Consider the following 17,354-nt stretch of genomic DNA (forward strand, 5'->3'; position numbering starts at 1 on the left):
CAGTGTTCTGGCTGAGGGAAGGGAGATTCTCAACCAAGGTTTTACAATACATGGCCCCATCCATTGGTCCCTCAATGCAGCAAAGTCTACAATCAGGTCTGCAAACATGTCCCTAATTTGCTTCGACATCTCTTTGGTCTTGCTCATGGTGGGGAGGTTTGAATGGAAGAAAGATTCTGTGGACAGGTGTTTTTTATGTACATAACTAGTTGTTAGGAGCACCTTCTTAAATTGACGGGACTAACCTGTGTACCACATAGCCAGTCTGTGGGAGCCACAATTATTGTTGGTTGGTTGGTTGGGGATCAAATACTTCTACTCACTGAACTGCAGATCAATGTATAATATTTGCATCATGTGTTTTTTCTGGATTGTTGGTTGATATTCTGTCTCTATCATTTAAAATACACCTATGATAAAACTTATAGACCTTTCATTTCTTTGTAAGTGTGCAAAGTTACAAAATCTGCAGGGGATCAAATCATTATTTTCCTCACTGTACATAACGAGTTGTCGTTAGGAGCACCTTTTTAAAATAGATAGTACTAATCTGTGTGCCGCGTCTGCAGTACAATTTACAAACACACACACACATATATATATTGAATTACAACTCCAATGGCCCTGTTCCCTTCACCACCCTTGGATTTCCCTGACAATACTGGCCTGAGACTAGAAAAGGCATGTCTAATGACTAGAGAAACTTCCAGGATTTTACATATCCAGTATGAATCTTTTAAGTCAAGTTGGCTGTCTTGTAAAACTCCTAGGATTTAATAATATCTGGTATGGATCAACTGCTTTATTTGTTTAATGTAAACAAATAAAGCAGAAGAAAAAGGAGACATCCATTCTTCTGAGGACACTAAGCTAAACTGGGGGTTGTGAGGTGGGAGGTGTAATGTCCTTAAAGTGGCAGGTTTTTAATTTTCTGTATTTGCCTAGTGTTCATTTCTCCGAGAGACAGCGGCATAACCCGACGTATCAGATTTCTTCAGAGCGGTGTCCCTCAATGGACAATAAAGAAAAAAAGGACACGCATGCCCCTTAATTTGGTCATCATTTTACAAAGGAATCACCAGGGGATTTCACAAATTACACTGATGTCCCTGTGTGATTAGTGATAATAAGCAACAACTGTGGCTGCTCTAATTAGAAGAGGTTGCAAGAGCTGCTTCCTCTATAGTAGAGAGGAGGTGTGCAGGCCAAAATGTTGGTCATTACTTACAAATACATATGGCAATACTTAACCATAACGGGTCAGTGTGGCAGCCCGGGAAATAGGGTTTTCATGAAGGGAACACAGAGGGCACCTCTTCTTTCATGCAACATGCAGCCAGCCTCTCCCTCTGTTATTGTCATAAATAGGGAAGCAACTGCTAATCATAGAAGAATTTTCAGCACTGCTGCCAGCATGAAGACCATAAACAGCATCAATGGAGATATAGGAACACATTCATTTATTCCTGTTTCACATTAATTTCAATGTTAAGTGTGCAGGTAATGAACACAATTCAAAATCACCCGTTTCTTTTTCTGTGCTTCATTGCGGTCAACTGCTGCGGTATAGGCAACAGATTTCTGAATAGCTTTTAAAGCGTCCGGGTTGTAAACCGTTTTTGTAAGCCCGGTAGAGGTGGATAAAACCTGGAAATAAAAATTACATTTACAATGAATAGTATAAAAAAACAAAGTATAATGGGGTTGTTAACTTTGGAAAATAAAATGAGTAGCCCCTGCTATTAATCTGTGATACAGACAGTTGAGGGCAATACATTTCTTTGCATCGTTAACAGAATGCTGAAGCAAAAGCAGCCCTGTTATTGGGTGTATTTGTGGGAGGAGTTTGACATTCCTATTCCGACACACAGGAGCACTTCAGAGAAGAGAAATATGGCGCTGCCTCATGTGTTGGATTTCTTACCCTTCTGTGTCTGTGGAAGGTGGACAAACTCATAAAGAATGTATCTGTGGGTAAGAGTATCCAACATAGTTCTGAAGAGATAAACTGCCCAAAAAGGTCAAGCAAAACAGGGCACTTTTAAAAACCTGCTGCGCAGTACAACACTTCATGAAATTCAGCGTGAGGGCCATCTGGCTGTAATCTACCATCTGTTGGGTCTACAAAATTAGATTAGAACAGCAAAAATGTGGCAGTGCCAGAAGACACAAGGGTGGTGGGATCTGGGGCAAGGGATAATAGAATAGTTTCAGCTATGTTGGAGGCAACAGTGAGGGGAGGAAGAGGCACCTGCAGACATAGTTGTGGGAGGGGTGGGGGCAGAGGCAGCGGTAAGGGTCAGTTGGCCTGCAGGTGTGGTGGTGCCAGTGTGGCATGCTTGTGTGTGTGTGTATGCGAGTGGGAGGGGAGGTAGTAGCAGGAGCAGGTGGGGAGAAGTAGTGCTTGCAAGGTAGTGAGCAGGAGGGGCAAATGTAGTGTTGAGTGGTCAGAGAGGGATAAAAGTTCACTGATCTTCTGTTGCGCTGCATACAGACACCCTCCATGGACATCACAGTCATGCAGAAGGGACAAGTAAGGCCTGGCACATGGCAGAAGGTAGGAATTTTGTGAAGTGAGTAAAATTACTTCAAGCAGCAGCAAGCAGAACAAGAAATAAACTATTGGTTGCTATAACTGTCATGAGTTTGTTTACCTGCTGGCATTGTCACACCATAATAGTTAAGACCGCAGAAAAAGGCTTAAAGCTTCCTATCTCACCAACATGCCTCCAGCATTCTCTCTAGACAATAAATAACTTTATTGCTAGGAACTTCTAAACAGCCCCTGATATTTCCCTTTTAAAATAGATTGTCCTTAATCTCTTTTCCTGCAGCCCCTGTTATAAATGAACACGAAGCCTCTATACTCCGTGTTCCTGTTCATCCATAAACGGCTCAAAGCGATCTCCACCACGCCTTGCTCGGTCTCCTGATAGTTTCTCTCCTCCCCGTTGGGCGCTGCGCTGTCAGAGGGGACACAGAGCAGCGCGGGGGAGAGAAACTAGGAATGCACCGCAATTTCGGCAGAAAGATGGTACAATCTTTCAGCATCTTGCCCAAAGTGCCATTTTCAGCCGATATGTTTCGGCGGCCAAAATTTCTAGTAGATTTTCAAAAAATGTAGCATATACTATATTTAACCATAACAGGACTAATACAAAGGTGATTTACTGACCTTTTCAGTGGTTGTAGTGTGCTTCGCAATAAAACCCAGCCTCTCCTTTATTGGTACTTTGGTTACAGTCTGAAAAAGGAAAAAACACAAATAGTACAATGAAGGAAGACCAAATGCAATTCAATGCCTAAAACGGCAAAGTATGACACAAAACTTCAATTGTTTAATAAGTAAATTGAATGAATGCTAATTAAAGTACCTGAAAGGATATCTTGAAGCTGTTATTACACTTACAAATATTAACAGGTAATGTGCTTTCCACCCAATGCATCCCTTTAGCTATTAATCTAGAAGTACCCTGTAAATGACAATAATATACCTGTACTGCCTCCACGTTAGCACTTTGGCCCTCTGCTGGTTCGGCATCATTGGAACGGACAGGTCCTAGGCGCTCTTTTATAGACTGCTTAATTGGCAAATTAGGAGGCTGAACATTCAGAAGACCAACCTAACAAATCAATAAAAAAAAAAGTCAGGATACCATTGCACTTTCAAAGACTGTGACTTCTATTTACACCATATCAATTGCAGCTTTGTACTGAGCATAAGGGCTTATTTAGTAAGAAAATGAAACGTGCAATGACTAGGGGTTGTAAAGCCATCGCTATCAATAACATCTTATACTAATCTGACTACAGTAAAGTGAAATGTGATTGGCTGCTATAGATCACCACAATTTGTACTGTCTTATTAAACAAGCCCAGAAATCTATTACAAGCACTGATGGTAACAGAGGATTTGAAGTCTTCAAATGATACCGGTCAATTCAATAGCTGCCTGCAACAGGTAAAACAGCCACTGAATGTGGTTAGAAATTAGGAAATTGGTTTATGAATTAGAATGGCAGGGCCAGTAAGAAGTGCAGATCCTAAGCAGGATCCCCCAACCTGGTCAAGGCTTCCACTGGTCAAGGCTTTCAATGTTTCTGATGCAATATGGAAATCACCATACTACTTTACAGATTGGCCATGCAGCCAACACAAAATGAGATGCGCACAGGATGAGTAAAGGTGTCCATACACTGCACGATTCTCGTACGAGAATCGCGGGAAATCACGCGATCGTACGAGAATCGTGCAGTGTATAGAAGGCGTGCGACCGTTTCTACTGTACGGTCGCACGTCTTCCGTCGAACCAGCAGGCTAGAAAACCTGTCTGGAATCGTACGATTCTCGGCGAGTTAGTGGCCTGCTGGTTCGACAACTGCCGAACGGGCCGGTGTGGCACGCGCACACTGCCCGTTTGCAGTCATCGTAAGCCCGTCCCTCACTAAGTCATCGTAAGCCTGCCCCCGCGATGATCGAGAGTACGATCTGCCTGTCCAAGATGGGCAGATCGTATGTTTTTTTAAGTACTTTACAACCATCGTAAGGTCTTGCGATGGTTGTAAAGTGTATGGCCACCTTTAGAGGGGTGGCAATTGTGATGGAAGGCAACTGCAAATGCATTTTGCAGGATTAAAGTGGACCTTTACCCATATCTTTTAAATAACAAACACACCTTTAGATATGTTTAGTAATGACAATCTACATACAGATACTTCTAGAAAATTGCAGCCTTTGTATTCTTTGCATACCTTATGTCTCTTTTCTTCCCCAGTCTTCTGACAGTGGCCACGTTAACTAAGGGCCGATTACTAGCTCTCCATTTATTTCCTTGAACTCTGGCACATGTGGCTACACTTGTGACTGGGACATGTGACCAATCATCACCTCAGGGGAGGAAAATGCCTTTTCCTAAGATCTCATGAGATTACAAATTAGATTTTCCAGCAATGCTCTGCTGATATAACCTTCCCAGGATGCAACACTTTGGCAATTACATAATTTGTGTCAGAACTGGACCACGAAGTAGATGAACTAAATGAAAACATCTTTGTTTAACTAATGAATGTAAGATGATTTTAAATCAGCATGCAGAGCTCTGTGCTGCTGTGATTTTTAGTAAAAAGGGGTAAAGGTCTGCTTTAATATTGCAGCCAAGACAAAAGATGAGCAGGCAGTTTGTACTGCATCAGGTGACCAAGCCAAGAAAAATATAGAAATTAAAGCAAAAAAAAGAAAAGGCTCTGTATCTGACTCAACACCTGCATTGTCTATACCTCCTTTAGACATTAGATAATGGGTAATAAGCTATATATTTTTAGATTTCTTATGCAAATACCTTTGTAGATGTTGGCGCTTGTATTTGTGGAGAAGTTCCTTCTCTGTGCCAATACATCTTAATAAACCGGTTATTCAAAACTGCTTCTGTGCTTGAGATGGCTGCCTTTGCTTCTGCATGTGTTGCAAACTGAATTAGAGCACCTTCTGGATCTCCTCCATAAGCAACCTGTAAATTAATTGCATGGGGGGAAACCTTTTCATATATGAAAACAAAATTAACAGTGCACTCTCATAAGTAGTAGTAATAATTTGCATACACTGCAAAACTCTGAGGGCAGTTTAGCAGCAGGTAAGAGTACCAGTGGTGCTTTTATCATTTTTTTTTATACAGCTGCAAATGCAGCATTGAGAAGACAAAGAAAAAAAATTGAGGTGAAAATTGAAAAACCTTTCTAAGGTAAAGCATTCCTCCCCCCACCACTATCACCACTGTTTCAGATTTTATTTAGGGCTTGTTCACACCAAATGCAGACCAGATCTGCATGCGTTTCTGCACATGCAGTGCAGTGGGTTGTGCCGCGTTTTTGATGCGTTCCGGGCCGTTTTTGGTTAAACAAAATAAATATTTGTTTTAAAATAGGCTTTCAATGCGTTCCAGGGCGTTTGCATGCTTTTTGATGCGTTCCAGAGCAGGTAAAATAGGGCTTGTTGCAGTTTTTTTTACATGCTCTGGAACTGAACGCTGCAATGTGAACTAGAGCCCAAAATACCATTGGAATACATTGGGCGCAGTTTTACAGTCCGGTCTGTAACTGCTCTGCTCCTGGAACGCGCTTGGTGTGAACAAGGCCTTAGGCAGAAATGGGGAAAATTTTGAAACATTTACTTTCCGATAATATTTTTCCTAAAGCAACTTTGATTTGTGCCAGTCCAAGATTCTTATTACAAGACAGAATTGGCAAAGCATTTGGACCAAAGGTATATCACATAATAGGATTTTGTTCTTACCGTTAAATCCTTTTCTTAGAGTCCATTGAGGGTGACAGTCCTAAACTTATGAAACCTAGGTTTACGCTGCTGCCTCCAGGAGAAATGGACACTAGGCAAACAAAAAGTAAAGGCCTGCCACTTTTAGGACATAAGGCCTCCCACCTCACACTTGCCAGATGTAGTAAAGAATACAAAAAGGAATTAGGAGGAGGATCTGAGTTTTTAACCGAATGAGATGATATTTCTTCAAAACATGGTATTTATCTCAAAATGTAGGCTTTATTAACCCTAAATATAGGGTTGTTTCCAGTGGAAAAAAAGGACATGGTTGCAGTCATTTGGATGAAATTATATTCCAGTAATGTGTTCTCAAATACATCCATTGCATTAAATTAGAGGTCATGAACGTTTTTACACTGCCACAGGCTGACATACTGCAAATACAGACTGCCGAGCCATGTCATAATCGCCTCAGTTTTTGTTTTGTTTTTAGTGAAGAGACTAACATTTCAAGCGATATTTATCTCATGTGTTTAATTTTTTGTTTTATTTATGTCACATGCTTTTAGTGATTGGACTTTTTGTTTTTTAATCTGGTGATATTTCAGAGAAAAAAAAAAAAAAAGTCACGTAGACATTTTATTTCAAGAGATACAGTTTAGTGAATTGACCCCATTGAGACTTAAGCAATTTCTGGTTGCTAAATGTTTTGTCTGGAATGTCACAATCCTTAGAGAAAAACCTCCAAAAATAGGATGGAGGAAAAACCTTGCAGACATGCTCAGGTTTATACAAACCCAAACTAGAAACCGCAGAAGGAGACAAATAGCAGAATCCTCTAAATTTAAGGAGCAACACACCAGCCTCAATTAAGAAAGCAACCATTTATTTTCGGATGCTGAGTAATTGCAGATGACTGAAAAACAGCCAAAGCAGTCCCATTGTCATCAGAAGAAACAAACTCAACATAAAACATAGAATCTTCTAGAAAAACCACCGCAGTTCCAGAAATATCTGGTATTTTATCATCAGAATTCACGGGTGAAAGAGAAATAGAACATCTGTTACTTTTCGGAACAAGGACTACAGACTTTTCCAAACAGGAGGAAACATCCTGCACAGTAGAAGAAAATTCATCTTTACCCACCCAACTAGGAGGTGCAGAATTAGAAACCAACAACGGATAGTCAGATTTGCTTTTAATAGGAAAACAATTAGCACACTCCTTTCCAGAGAAAATTTCTGTTTTACGATCGTTACAAAAATAACCAAAGGAAGATTCCTCAGTCAAGAAGCACTTGCCCCGCTGCCTGGATACAGACATGTCTGTAAAGACAGACAAAAGACTAAATACCACACACTTCCTTCAGCAGTACTTACTGTCCCGACTGGTGTGAACGAAAAAGTATCTGAGGCACTGAATCTAACCTGCTGCAGAATACTCCAAGAATCAGCTGTGTAAAAGTGCAGAAAGCGCAGGAAAACGTATTTTTCTTATGGCCGACTGCAACATGAAGCATCAGATGGAAACCGGTTACCGGAGCTAAAAACCCCCGTGACCCGGTAGCAGAAATTCACTGTACACCTATGAGGAGTCTGGAACCGACCACACATGCATGTGCAGTGCATCAACACAAAGTACCGGCCTCAAAGAAAACAGCAGAAATCCTTACAAAAAATTTAGTCAGACTCCATACATATTCTAAAAAGCCCATAAAAAAAAAATAGGGTCAGACAACACCATATTACACAGCCTAAATAGAATAGAAAAAATGGAAAGAAACATCTATATATCATAGATATCTCCATACACACACACATATATGCATACACAGTTACTCACAACTTCATAACCCTTGTCCTGACATAACAGGAATTCCCAAATACTGGCCTGAGAGCTAAAAGATGAAATCAGGAACACAGGACCACCTCAGACCAGGAACAACAGGCTTCAAGACAGCTGGAGAAACTTCCAGGATTTAACCTATCCGGCATGAATCAACCAGTTTTGTTGGCTAGCAAGAGAAACTTCAAGGATTTAATAACATTCAGTATGAATCAACTTGCAGCCACTTGGTAGTAAAATCTCAATGAAGAAACAAAAATAATAAACCAGAAGAGAAGGACACATGCATTATCCTGAGGACACGAACTGAAACTAGCAGGAGCGAGGTGGGAGAGGTTAAGTCCTTAAAGCGACAGACTGTCTCCTGGAGGCAGCAACATAGCCCTACGTCTCAGAATTTTTCAGAGCTGTGCCCCTCAATGGCCGATAGAGAAAATAGTGTGCAAGTGTAACACAAAGCAATGGACCCAAATTGTAAGTTTTTTTTTTGGAGTAATTGTTAAAAGCTAGGATTTCAGCAAAACCACAACCCATCATGCACACATGTGCACACAACAAAACTCACAACAGACTGCTAACTAGTTCCAGAGCAGGGAAGTTAAACTTAATCAGCTACAGTGCAAGTGATTTCACTGCCACAGAACAAGTATGCAGAGGCCACACACACACACAAACACATTTATTTATTAATTACATGTATTTATATAGCGCCGACAATTTATGCAGCACTTTACGTAGTTGCACATCCACATCAGACCCTATCCTTAAGGAGCTTACAATCTAAGGACCCTATGACAGATGCATACATAGAGGGCCAATTTAGAGAGGAGCGTGGGAGCGTGTCTTTGGAGTGTGGGAGGAAACTGAAGTACCCAGAGGAACCCCACGCAAGCACAGGGAGAACATGCAAACTCCTTGCAGATAGTGATATGTGAACTTTGTGCACTGCTAGGAATAGAACACACTTCTGCAAATACATAAAATTCACTAGCCTATAAATGATTTGCCAAAATGTAACATTGTCTCAAAAAAGGTTTACTCAGTAACCTAAAAAATAAGATTTAATCAAAAAATACCTGCAAATTCACCAGTGTTCCAAATTTACTGAAATGTTCATTTAGTCTGCTAATGTTGTTCATCTCTGAAGGAACTCTCCTCAACTCCAGCTTGGTATTCTCACTTGGAAATGGAACCTTTTTTGGAAAGTTGGGGGGGTTCCCCCTATTGAAGTTTTGTCTAAAGAAACACAATTTAAAAAGGTTTGAATCGTGTCATTTATATTTTCGATTCAAGTAACAGTTTATCCACAAGGCACGCAAAACAAAATACAAGGCATGTCCACCCTAGGAACTACACCATGATTTAAAACAATATGTAATTGTTTAAGCCATTTTGTTTTTTTAAACGAGTTATGAATTTACTGGGAAAGAAAGATGCATTACATTTCAGAAATTAACAATTGAAACCATAAAAGAAAAAATAATATACAGTATTACATGGTCAACCATACTTCATAGAGATTGTTCTCAAGAGATGTTGGACATCTCTTGCGAACAAAGGAAGGAATATACAGTATATATATTTCAAGTATGTATATAGCGCCGACAATTGTATGCGTTATCTAATAATGTGTTTTCTCTGTATCTCACTTTTTTTCCCTATTTTTCAGGCGGGGCGGGGTTAAAAGGAGTGGTGGGCAACTGTAAAAAAAAAAAAAAAATAAAAAAAAAAAAGAAGGAGGAAGATGAAACCATCTTTTAACCAGTGGAAACCACCTCTCTGACCCAAGCATCTGGGATTTGAGCTTCCCACGTCTCTGCAAATTTAATCATCAGAAACCCGCACCTGAAACGGAAATGGCATGAGGGGGCTTGAACGTCATGCCAAAGTGGACTTTTAAGGTTTTGGATTGCCAAGGAAGTCTAGAAGGTCTGAAGGACATAGAATTGTAAGATGTTGAGATTGGCTGATCAGATATTCTTCTGAGGTAGTTCATTTTTACCTTCCGTAGCCTTTTTAATAATTTCATCCAGCAAATCCCAAAACGTCTATTAGCAACACATGGTAAATGCAAAAGCCCTTTTTTACATTGAGGTTCCCCTGACCAGCACTTAAGCCAGATAGCTCAGTGAATCTCAAACAAAGATACAGACACCCAAGACAACAGACGACAAGCATCAGTAAAATGTGGATCAATTCCAGCAGTTGCCTGATCAGCACTCAGAGATTAAGTCCAAGTGGCCAGTCTGCAAAATGAGGACTGCAGCAAATAAAGGCTGAAGAGCAGCACCAGTTAAATAAAAATGGTGCTTGAAAGATTCTCCAATTTTTTTTTTTCAGTAGCATCCTTAAATGAAGAAGCGTCAAACTTCAGGAGGAAAAGACCATGTTAATAAAATCTGCCGGAAATATGAAAAAATAAAATAAAATTTGTTTGAAAAAAAAAATCTGCCGGAAAAAGATACAGGGACTTACAGCTTCTTGGAACCAGAAACAGCGTATCTAGGAAATTCCCAATCCTCACATGAAAATCAAAAATATAAAAAAATAGGATGTAGGAGTAAAAACCTTGCAGACATGCTCAAGTTTATGTGATCCTAGACTAGGAACCACAGAAGTAGAAACAGCAGAATCCTTTCATTTTTAAGAGGCACACAGCCTCAAATAAAAAAGGTAGTAGTTTCTTTCTGATGCTGAGAAATTGCAGACAAATGAAAATCAGTCAGAGGAGGCCAGTCCTCATCAGAAAAAAGCAACTCAGATACAGAATATTCCAGAAAAGTTACAGCAGTTCCAGAAATATCACACATTTCCTCTTTAGAATGCACCGGTGAAGGAGAAATGCAAAATGTTTTGCCCTTATATACAGGGACCATAAATCACTCTAAACAAGACAAAAACAATTTCCACAGTAGAAGAGAATTCAGCCTTTGAAAAGAAAAGGTGAAGAATCACTGGACAAAGCAGGAAATGCAGTATTAGAAACAGACAGAACAGTTTTGTTCTTATTAGCTGTACAATCTAATCACGCTCTGCTAGAAGAAAGTTTTCCATTAAAAATACTACAGCAAGTGAGCAATAATAAAGAAAAATTCTTCAATCACTCTGCTCTCACCCCTCCGCTTCGAAACAGACAAGCTTAAATGTACAAACTTTGCATGTTTTAACCACCACAGAACTTCCACAATACTCGCAGCCTCAAGCGGTGCGAGGGGAGAAAGAGCAGACACCGCTGCGTTCGTTTTACTCAGCAGACTAGGAGACGTGACCATGTCAGATCCTTTTTCTCCCAAATAAAAGAGCAGCAGATAAAAAAAAAAAGCCGCAATTGCTGTGTACCAGCGGTTTGTAAACTGCAGTGTCCCGAGTTAGTGAAAACCAAGCCGTTTTTGGTGGTGTTGGTGTTGTCCAACCTAATTTTGATTGGTTTACCCTTCAGTCAAGGTGTCCAGTTGTTGGGACAACCAAAGCTGGAGCTCCAAAATGTGAATAGGGAGAAATAAATGTGTCCACTGCACCAACAAGGAGTCCAGGTTATACCTGGACAGTGAGGTGGGGGGGGGGTTCAGGTGGTTTTGTTTGTCTACAGACTGAAAACACTTGTCCCATGATGAGAATTTGGCCATACTTCACCACTGCTTAGCCACGCTCCCCAAACAATTATACTTTTAAATATTAATGGTTTTAGGGAAGTAGGTGACAGCAGCAATATATATTTCTCCAGTGCTACATTCTCTAAATCAATTAAAAAAAAAGCTGAGGACCTGGGCCTGGAGTGATCTGCAAGCATTGGGTACCCAGATTTTACCAATGAATTGAAATATACCAAAAAAACTTTCCTCTCCCCAGGAAGTGGAATAAGAAAGCAACACAAAATATTATGTATATTTATGCTATAAATATTATGCAACACTAACAGTATTTCAATAAAGACCAGGGGTGTCAAACTCAATTTCATCACAGGCCACATCATTATGGTTGCCCTCAAAGGGCCTATATAAATGTATCTACTCTCCATCATATCAAATACTCATGTGGCTGTTCAGACTCTCAGGTGGTTGTGCAGGTTCTATGGTGGGCTATGCGGTCTCTCGCTTTAAGGACCTTGCTGGGGACCTCAACGGCCTTCCTGCGAAGCCCGGCGCCTATTTACAGCACTGGCTTCGGTTTAAAAATTTAAAAGCTGCAGCAGAGGTGTAAGGGCCACATGAAATGGACTAGTCGGATTGGGCCTGCGGGCCTTTTGTTTCACATATGTGCTGTAGACAGTTTTAGTAACCAAACATACTTGTCAAACCAGGGTTTTTTTAGAGGCATCCCAGTTTCTGCAGGTGGCAGATTCCTTTTCCTGGATTCAGATTCCACAACAATCCTGATATTACCATTGGCAGGTTTTTCTGTAACAATACAAAAACAACAAAAAAATCACAATATTTAAGCACAGGCCAACAACCGGTTATCCAACATATACTGTATAATTCCAAATTCCAATACACCCATTTATATATTTAGCTTGAATACGTAACACCTAGCTCTAAGGCTCATGAGATGGATCCGACCATATATAAACTCTGGGCAACATTAGCAATCTCTTGTCTCTCAGAATTGAGTCAAATATTTGTTATCTGCTAGGTTACATAGTACCCATTGACAAGCAACTGTGTCCCAGCCTGACCATGACACATGAATTTCACGTATATGGAGAGCTGAAAGGGAGCTTGTAATTTGCTGCCCATAATTATATACAAACAGTTCCTAAACATTACCTATGATTCAATTCAAAGTCACATAAATAAGTAGTCAGGATTTCATTACACTCTTACTCAAAGAAACAAAAAGTAGCAAATAAAAATAATCCCATTTAAGGGATTGTCAATGGTATATACAAGTGTTTTCAATGCACTGTTAGCCCTTAAAGAGACGGTAGTCAGAAAAACTAGACCAAACTAAAGATTTAAACAAAATATACCTCTAGGTGGCAAATCCATGTCTCCTGAAGTTAAGCCTATTAAATTAGGTCTCTGTGCATGTACACGATGTCTGTACACAGGTCGAGAAGAGCTTGTCATGCTTGGGGCTTCTGGATTGTAACCATCAGCTTCATATGTTTCTGGGAACAAAGGAATAGGCCCAACTGCACATAAAACAAATTATCAGATGCAGCCCTGCATACATCCTATACATCCATCAAGCAATCTTCAACAATACTGCTTTACTGAAAGCCAAATAGCAGGAAAGATGGGGTAACACAAAGGTTAGGCAATTATATCTTCTAAATCGGATTCTTCTCTCTGTTTTGCAAAGGTTTTTCCCAATACACCAATAGTGTAAGAAAGCTAGATGCAACTTCAATCACCCCATTCACTGATTCAAAAGGTTTACACAGATATTGTAGGATCAGTGCATGGGCTGATTGAAGCATGCTTTTAGCGCAAGACCTGCATGTCATCAGTGTTGAGGACAGCAGGGTGAGAGAAGAATAGGGGTTAATATAATGTTATACTTTGTTATGTGCACACAACTGTGCTGCTCCATTTTTAAAGCGAGTTTGGACCAACTGCACCTCCCATCACATATACCTCACTACTGACATTGGTGCAGATGACAAACGTCTTGAAGGACTGCAGGTAGTCAACTCCTCAATTGGCTTAGTAAAGAGGCCTAGAGCTGCCTGAGGAAAAGTAGGCCATGGCCAGTGGAGGGGGTTGTCTGCTGACCAGAGATCAGTAGGAGGGACATGTGACGATAATGAGAGGACTGATGAACCCCAAACTGTGTGGAGCAAATTCAGGAGTTATACTTAACATAGTGCCAGCCTCAGTTTCCCAAAAAATTCACAAGTCAGTAACGTATATGATATGATTTGAATCTAATGTCTGTGCAAGGCATTCATGTAAGGTGACAAATTTAATTTGTCACATTCAACCTCCTAAGCAAGTCATACATATTATCTATATCATATTTGGTCTCCAATAAACTGTAATTTCATTCTGTTGGCCAAAACGGATATTAACAATAGAGCTGTAATTAGGTTTTATGGTTGAAAGTCAAGTGCTTATTTTAGGGGTAAGGTTCAATATTTGGGGGGAGGGGGTGTAAATTTTAAAGGGATATTAAATGTTACGGGCTCATTTCAGTGGTTAGGTGTTCTGTAAGAGGTTATCAGGTGGGTCTTTTCTTACTAAAGCACAAGGAAAGAGGATACTTTGTCAGTAAAACACCAGGCTGCTTAGTATGCACACTAGTTCTCGGCACTGGGAGTTCAAGTTATATCGCCAAATACAAATTTACTGGAATTTTGTTATTTTCAAAAAGAGCAAACAAAAGTCCAAAAAGACACAGAACGCATACCAGACGAGAAGAGGGGAGGTGGGGCCCCAGGGGGAGGGGGATGGCGAATTCCAGTAGTCACAACAGTAGGAACTGAGCTAGTGGCAGAGTTTGGGGGAGCATCCATGCCGGAAGGTTGCAATGGCGGAAGCGGAGGTGGTGGGCCTGTCGGAAAAAAAAAAAAATGATCAGTAAACCAGTACATGCACAGAAAAGTTTTGAATGGGCCTTATAATGATCAAAAATAAACAGGTTTGCTATGTTCGCACCTGCACTGCCCACATACTCGAGAAGAAAACTCTCCATAATCTCCATGACATACTGGGGGGAATTTATCAAAACTGGAGCAGCTGTGCACTGCAACCAATCAGCTTCTCTCTTCAGTTAAGATTTGAAAATGAAAAAGAGAAGCGGATTGGTTGTCATGCACAGCTGCTCCAGATTTTGTTTGCCCCAGTTTTGATAAATTCCCCCCTCTGTCTTTACAGGTTTACTTTCGGTACAATATGATTAATCTACAACAAGAAATAATAGCTGCAACATGGCTCTACTTTTTATACAATGCAATACCTGATACCGGTGGAAGGCTGGGTGGCAGAGGACCTGGCGGAGGAACTGGAGGTCGTAAATTTACTGGAGGAGGAGTAAGAAGAGGGGGTGGGGGAGGAAGTCCTGGTGGGGGTGGTCCATCTACAACAGTTGGCTGTGCTGGGAATGGCAAAATTCCAGGTAGATTAACATCTTCAACCACCACGGGATCACTACCATGGTCAAATGGACACATATCCCCTCTCATACAAAATCCTTTTTCTGAAAATAAAAGAAATGACACTGGATTAACAATGTACACTTTTAGCTCTGTGTAAATGAATTAGAATACATACAGAAGTGTCTTAACCCCTTCGTGACTGACGACGTACAGAGTACGTCGCCAGCATCGGGGCTGTTTAAACAGACTCCCGGCGACTTATTCTGCACCTCGTCCATGTGCACAATATTTTGCAAACTCCCTGACAGATACAGGGGGAAATGGAAAATCACGATGATAGCAATGTGGCTCTTTACAGATGCTAATATTTCTGATGAGCATACTTGTTCTATAAGTACAGCCATTTAAACTGAATATTTCCTTAACTTTGTTATATTGAACATGTTTTAGCTAGTTAAAAAATACAGAAAAATTGAGAAAAATACAGAGGCCGCCATAGCCGATCTTCTGAAAATGTTACATGGCTGGCTGCCTCAGCCCTTAATCTCAGCTACTGACCCAAAATAAGCATGCAACAACTGAAGTCATAGGAAAGTGCAAACTTATGATCTGCATACTAATTCTAGATTTACGTACAAGGTAGTGAAGCCACAAGATCAACTAGCATTTTCAAATGCACCATCCAGCAATGACAGCCTACACATTTTTTCAATATGTTTCCTTTACAATATTAATTTTCAGGGCCGGGGTGGTTCCCTGAAGGCAGACCATCCCCAATTCACTCTCATAATCTTGACCCAACAAAAAGGATTCTGGATGACCCATAAAATACATTTATTCTACAATCTAAATAGTGTATGGGAAAAAAATCTTGTTTATTATTTTGAAAAAGATAACCCCACGAGTACAAATACACACAAAAAACAGAATCACTGGATACATTTTAGTAAACATGTCATAAAACAATTGTAGCCATGAATCCAGGATGTTGTTAATTATTAAATATACCCACAGTGCACACTCTGATAAACATGAGTAGGGTTGAAAGTTTCTAATCATGAGAGAAGAGAAATATCTCAAAGTATATTCACAAATCATCCACATTAAATGTATAACATACATGTTATAAATATATTGTCATGATATTAAGCAGATATATGAAGAAGCCACACTGGCACACTTCGAGGCACCTGTGAAAGTGTGCTCCCTGCACATGACGACGTCACGGGCCTTTAGACTTCCGGAGCCCAGGGCAGAAGAGGCTGCGGAGAGTATCCTTGCAGTTTGGGGGTAGCCCCACGGCAAGGGTCAATGTTTACTATGACCATAGTTCTTCTTTAATGTCTCAATATTTATTATAGCATTATCCAGAAAAATGGTATTATATATAACACAGCGCCATAAAAAGAATTACAACTTATACCAAATAGTTTGAAGCCATACCATCATAATCTCTGCAGCGCTTCTTGGGAATGGGAGGTCTTCCATAAGTGCTGTGGTCCACTTGGTCTTCATGGAATTCTGGCCAGTTTTCAGCTGCGTTGTTGCCATGATGTGATGGTGCAATTACTGTAATCGTGCTACTAAGTGTTGGAACAGGGTAATGAGCTGGCCCAATGTGGGAAGGAATGGAGGAGCCCGCCTGATAGTTACTGTCTGATGCTTCTGCTCGATCAAGATCATATTTTGGTTTTCCTGAATCTTTATCTGTTAAATAATCATTTTTGAAAGTGTTACAGGCACAACTAAAACTGCCAAAGACATAAAAGCATAGCTGCTTTTGAAGCAAAAAAACAGGTGTTTTAAAACATCCTTTGAGCCGGCTAGCTGTGACAGCACTCCCTTCTGCCTGTCTCCTCCTCCGCTGCAGCGACGTTATGTCCCTCAGCATACTAAGGTCCTACACACTGTGTATAGAATGATGACTCAGGGACCTTAGACCTCTGCAGCAGAGGGGAAGAGACGTTGGAAGGACCAGTCTAGGAACAAGCCGGCTTGGAGGATCTGATGAGCATAACTTTATTTTCCTCCCTAGACCAAAACCCTTGCAGTGCGGGGGTAGCCCCCTGCAAGGGTTAATAAAAGTTATGTCTGGAGTTATTCTTTAAAGTAGGTGTTATCCCAATTGGTCTGCAAAAATGACAATACACTTTACAACTGCATTCTTTTTTGCCATGTGTCTCAAAAGGGAAATTTCCT

The 17,354-nt window shown here is 40.5% G+C and overlaps 1 protein-coding gene across 2 annotated transcripts in view; it reads right to left on the reverse strand.

The window, feature by feature from the left end:
• RBM26 (RNA binding motif protein 26) overlaps positions 1-17,354 on the reverse strand; it is a 64,095-nt gene that overhangs the window by 23,104 nt on the left and 23,637 nt on the right. The window contains exons 7-16 of one of the 2 annotated variants that reach the window (XM_018561135.1): positions 16,599-16,862; positions 15,017-15,256; positions 14,468-14,611; positions 13,086-13,250; positions 12,405-12,513; positions 9,193-9,352; positions 5,339-5,506; positions 3,495-3,623; positions 3,176-3,244; positions 1,525-1,647 (exon numbers count right to left, since the gene is read on the reverse strand). In XM_018561135.1, the coding sequence (XP_018416637.1) occupies positions 1,525-1,647; positions 3,176-3,244; positions 3,495-3,623; positions 5,339-5,506; positions 9,193-9,352; positions 12,405-12,513; positions 13,086-13,250; positions 14,468-14,611; positions 15,017-15,256; positions 16,599-16,862 (1,571 nt within the window). The remainder of the gene's footprint in view (positions 1-1,524; positions 1,648-3,175; positions 3,245-3,494; positions 3,624-5,338; positions 5,507-9,192; positions 9,353-12,404; positions 12,514-13,085; positions 13,251-14,467; positions 14,612-15,016; positions 15,257-16,598; positions 16,863-17,354) is intronic. The other variant, XM_018561136.1, reaches the window with a different exon arrangement.

Source organism: Nanorana parkeri, unplaced genomic scaffold, assembly GCF_000935625.1.
Source record: "Nanorana parkeri isolate BGI_ZX_2015 unplaced genomic scaffold, ASM93562v1 scaffold502, whole genome shotgun sequence".
Classification (NCBI taxonomy): Eukaryota; Metazoa; Chordata; class Amphibia; order Anura; family Dicroglossidae; genus Nanorana; species Nanorana parkeri.